This window comes from Eimeria mitis, genomic scaffold (assembly GCF_000499745.2).
Source record: "Eimeria mitis Houghton genomic scaffold, Emh_scaff2085, whole genome shotgun sequence".
In the NCBI taxonomy this organism is placed as follows: Eukaryota; Apicomplexa; class Conoidasida; order Eucoccidiorida; family Eimeriidae; genus Eimeria; species Eimeria mitis.
This window is the reverse complement of record NW_013570408.1, coordinates 1-3,571: the sequence shown is the minus strand read 5'-3', so window position 1 is coordinate 3,571 and position 3,571 is coordinate 1. Positions and strand designations below refer to the sequence as shown.

The window sequence follows — 3,571 nt, the reverse complement described above, 5'->3', positions numbered from 1 at the left end:
CCGACGTCGATGCCGTCACATGTTAGACGTCACATATTCTAAAAAAGATATTTCATTGGAGTTTTACAACGCGGCCCCAACCAGGCCCGATGCCTCTGTAGTGAATGCAAGTTCGTTTGACGCTGAAGCTTCACCTAGTAGTTGCATATACTAGGAAAGCCACGAAACAGAATTCCGTCAAGGTTAAGGTTCTAGAATAAGCAAGCCAACAACTGTACTACAGGATATACAGTTCAGCGTAAACACACATTCGTTTTTTTTCCGGCGGTTCTGTTGCTATTGTTCTTAAGCTGCACGCATCATAATCTAAGCAAAATTTCTGTAGTACGCCATGTCTGCACCAGGTCACACCTCAGTTGCCTTTGTTTTCAACGCGCAGTATCATCTCGTGCTTCGCTCCTCCCCACCACAGGCGTCACGAGTATCCTGATGGTCGCAGCTCCCTGCAACGACCCGCTTGCCAGTCCCCATTCTCTTGTTTCTGTAAACTGCTATTTTGTTGCTGCAAAGAAAACGTACTGTATTATTTCAGCCCCGCCGCGCTTTTGCCTCAAGCCAATGTGCCGGCGATGGGGCCCCCAAGAATCCGTTACGTTGAGGCCTGCGCATCCCCGCTGTCATCCCCAGGCCCTGTTAGCGCATCGATGGTTGCGTTGTTGCAGTCCGTTTCATCTCTCTTCTCTTCTCTCTTCTCTTCAGCATCACACGACTGGGGAGCTATCGAAGACTGGGGAGGAGTTTGTGTCTCTGTGCAGCTGTCTGTGCCCCCACCGGCGGTGCCGCTGAGCATCCCCGACCCCCCAGACCCTTCTTCCGTATTTCCCTCGGCACTGCTCGAACCTTCAGATGTCGCCTGAGACGCTTCAGCATCTCCTGTGTAATCGCCGCGCATTATCTCATACACTTCCTGTCGATGCCGGCCCCACAGCAGAGCACTCCCTAGAGAACTCGTAGCCACTGCTACCATCGCGCCCCCCAAAATTAAGTGACCCGAGGCCAAGGTAGCTATGCCTAAACCCACTTTAACGCCAGCCCATACTCCGCTAACCTGCAAACACAACACAAAGCGGCATCGCATTCTGATCAACGCCAGCCTCCTATTGAATCATTTTTTCTATTGTATCTTCCGGAAGTGCAAATGCTTAGCCATCGAGTCAAGGACTGCATTGAACACGGTGAAAAAGGTGAAGTTCGAGTCTGACAAGCTCCTGAGACAGAGCAGGGGAAGACCAACCTCGGGGCCGCCTGTATCGACGATCTCTGCCAAGTGATACCGCGCCTCAGATAGAGACGTAGAAGATGTTAAAGCCACAGAATGCTGCAAGAAGTTCGTGCTGCGGTTACGCACCGCCTCTGCAAGGGCCTGCTGCTTCCGCTGCAGCTCTGTCAGCAGCCCACGCCTTTCCGACGAACCAGTAGTTGATTGATCTCCCTGTGATTGTTCCCCTGCTTCCCCCTCAACACCCTGTAGGTCTCCCTGCCCCTCCTCTTTCCTTCCTGCTCTTTCTGGGCCGTTTTCTTCTTCTGANCAACACCCTGTAGGTCTCCCTGCCCCTCCTCTTTCCTTCCTGCTCTTTCTGGGCCGTTTTCTTCTTCTGAACCTGCCTCCTGACTGCCGCCTCGCGCGTTCGTCGTGGGCTGCATGCACCTACCCAAGAGGGGCATCACTAAACCATCTAGAGCCCTACTGGCCGCCCCAGCCGCCGAAGCAGCTGTGCTTGCTGTCTGTTGAACCACATCAACGGAACGGCGCGAAGAGGTCGCCAACATGGACTGCAACGACTTCCATAGTTTCTGTTTCTGTCGCTGATCTTGTTGCATTCCCTCCGTTGTTGCCGCTGCTGCTGCCTTCGCGCCTTCCTCACTCACACCCTCTCCCTGTCGACCCATATCGGGCAGCAGAGAATGCTCACAGGCAATGGCTGCATCTGCAGTCTTCTCCAGTTTAGCCAGCTCCCGCTCAAACCCCAAGAGGGCTTCTGGTGATACAGCAGTCCTACACCCATCGCCCCCGTCGCCCACAACAGTTCCAGCCGCTGTCACTCGCTTACGTCCGTCCAAAAGGCGTTCCCTGGCTCCCCTCGTTGCCCTAGGAGTCGACGGTGCGCAATCCGTGCCGCCGTCCGCAATGCAATGCTCCTCACCTTCAACAGAATCCTGACATTGCAGGTTGTCAGAAACAGCACCGCCAGCAGGAACAGCAGCAGCTGCTGCTGTTGCTGTTGCTGTGGCAGAGGCCAACCCAACGCTTGCTAAGTGCTCTGAAGCAGCAGCCTCCGCTTCGCTTCCTTCTAATTCCGTCTCTGCATCGGCAACAGGCACCGTGCAGCTCAGCGGCTGACTGCATGCGACGTTGGCAGAGCAAAGCCACTGCGTCACTGCAGNACAGGCACCGTGCAGCTCAGCGGCTGACTGCATGCGACGTTGGCAGAGCAAAGCCACTGCGTCACTGCAGGCAGACGGAGGCCGCCTAACGCCCATCCAGAGCTGGCGGATCCCTGTCCGTTGCCTGTTGTCGATGAGCCTGCTGCCATGCTGGATCCCCTTCCTTTGATGCTGCAGTTGTCAGCCTCGCATGAACTTTCTGGTGTGGAGGCAGCAGCGCCTCGTTCAGCTTCACTGCAGCGCTCGTCTCCTCGTGTATCTGCAGCAGGCGTGCTCAAGAGGGACCCCAAGCCTATGTAGCTGGCTGCCGCCAGCAGCGGCTTCGTCGTTGCCTCCTTAATGGCAGAGAAATCCGTCGCTGCAACGCTGGATGCGGTGGCTTTTGCTGCTGCAGCTGCATGCGTCCGTGCACTTTCCCAAGCTGTCGAAGCCGCCTGCCCACTACTCTTCAGCAGAGTGTTCGCGCTGCTTTCTATTGGCTTCTCTGATTTGTCCGGCTCATCAGCCGCCACCGTCGCTGCAGCTGCGGGCACTGCATCGGCAGCNTTGGCTTCTCTGATTTGTCCGGCTCATCAGCCGCCACCGTCGCTGCAGCTGCGGGCACTGCATCGGCAGCCACTTCCTCTTCTTTATCAGCGCTGACCGGTGCAGCTATGGCAGATGGGGGCGTTTGTTGCTGCTGTGATCCATCTGAATGGTCGTTACAAGCGATTGAATCTGCATGAACATGTTCTCCTTCGCAAGCACCTTCACCCGCACCAGTTGCTGGAATCTCTGCATGTGCGTGAACAACTGGTGAAGTGTCTGGCGGCGAATCCGCAGCTGTCGATGTCCCACACGCCTCCTTCATGGTGAGCGCGTCTGGCCCCCCTCCCCATGCAGTCGAGCAGCCCTTTTCAAGTTCCCCATCGCTGCAAACTGCGGCATGCGTTCGCAGCATTTCTGGTGCTGACCCGCTCTCATCGTGTTCATCAAGCGTGTTCACAGACACAAGAGCTGCAACCTGCCCATCCATTTTCCCTTATAATAAAGTAAATGCTTCTTCCCGCTATTAACTCGGAGTCGATACACCAAAACGAGACTGGCCGACAGATTGCTTCTGCTGAAATGCAAGAAAGAGACGACGCGATGCTTGTTCGGCTTCACGCTAAGCCGCGGCACTGCAGCTCTGCTTAGGAGCGATTAC

At 55.6% G+C, this 3,571-nt stretch overlaps 2 protein-coding genes across 2 annotated transcripts; both read right to left on the bottom strand.

The window, feature by feature from the left end:
- Positions 1-589: 589 nt before the first annotated feature.
- On the bottom strand, positions 590-2,418 carry EMH_0048400 (uncharacterized protein; the record flags this gene model as incomplete). The annotated part of the gene is given in 4 exon segments (XM_013496401.1): positions 590-1,048; positions 1,414-1,528; positions 1,532-2,384; positions 2,388-2,418. Coding segments are annotated over 4 exon segments (1,458 nt in total).
- A 439-nt stretch (positions 2,419-2,857) lies between these two features.
- On the bottom strand, positions 2,858-3,400 carry EMH_0048390 (uncharacterized protein; the record flags this gene model as incomplete). Its single annotated transcript, XM_013496400.1, is given in 2 exon segments — positions 2,858-2,930; positions 2,934-3,400. Coding segments are annotated over 2 exon segments (540 nt in total).
- Between the last annotated feature and the right edge of the window lie 171 nt (positions 3,401-3,571).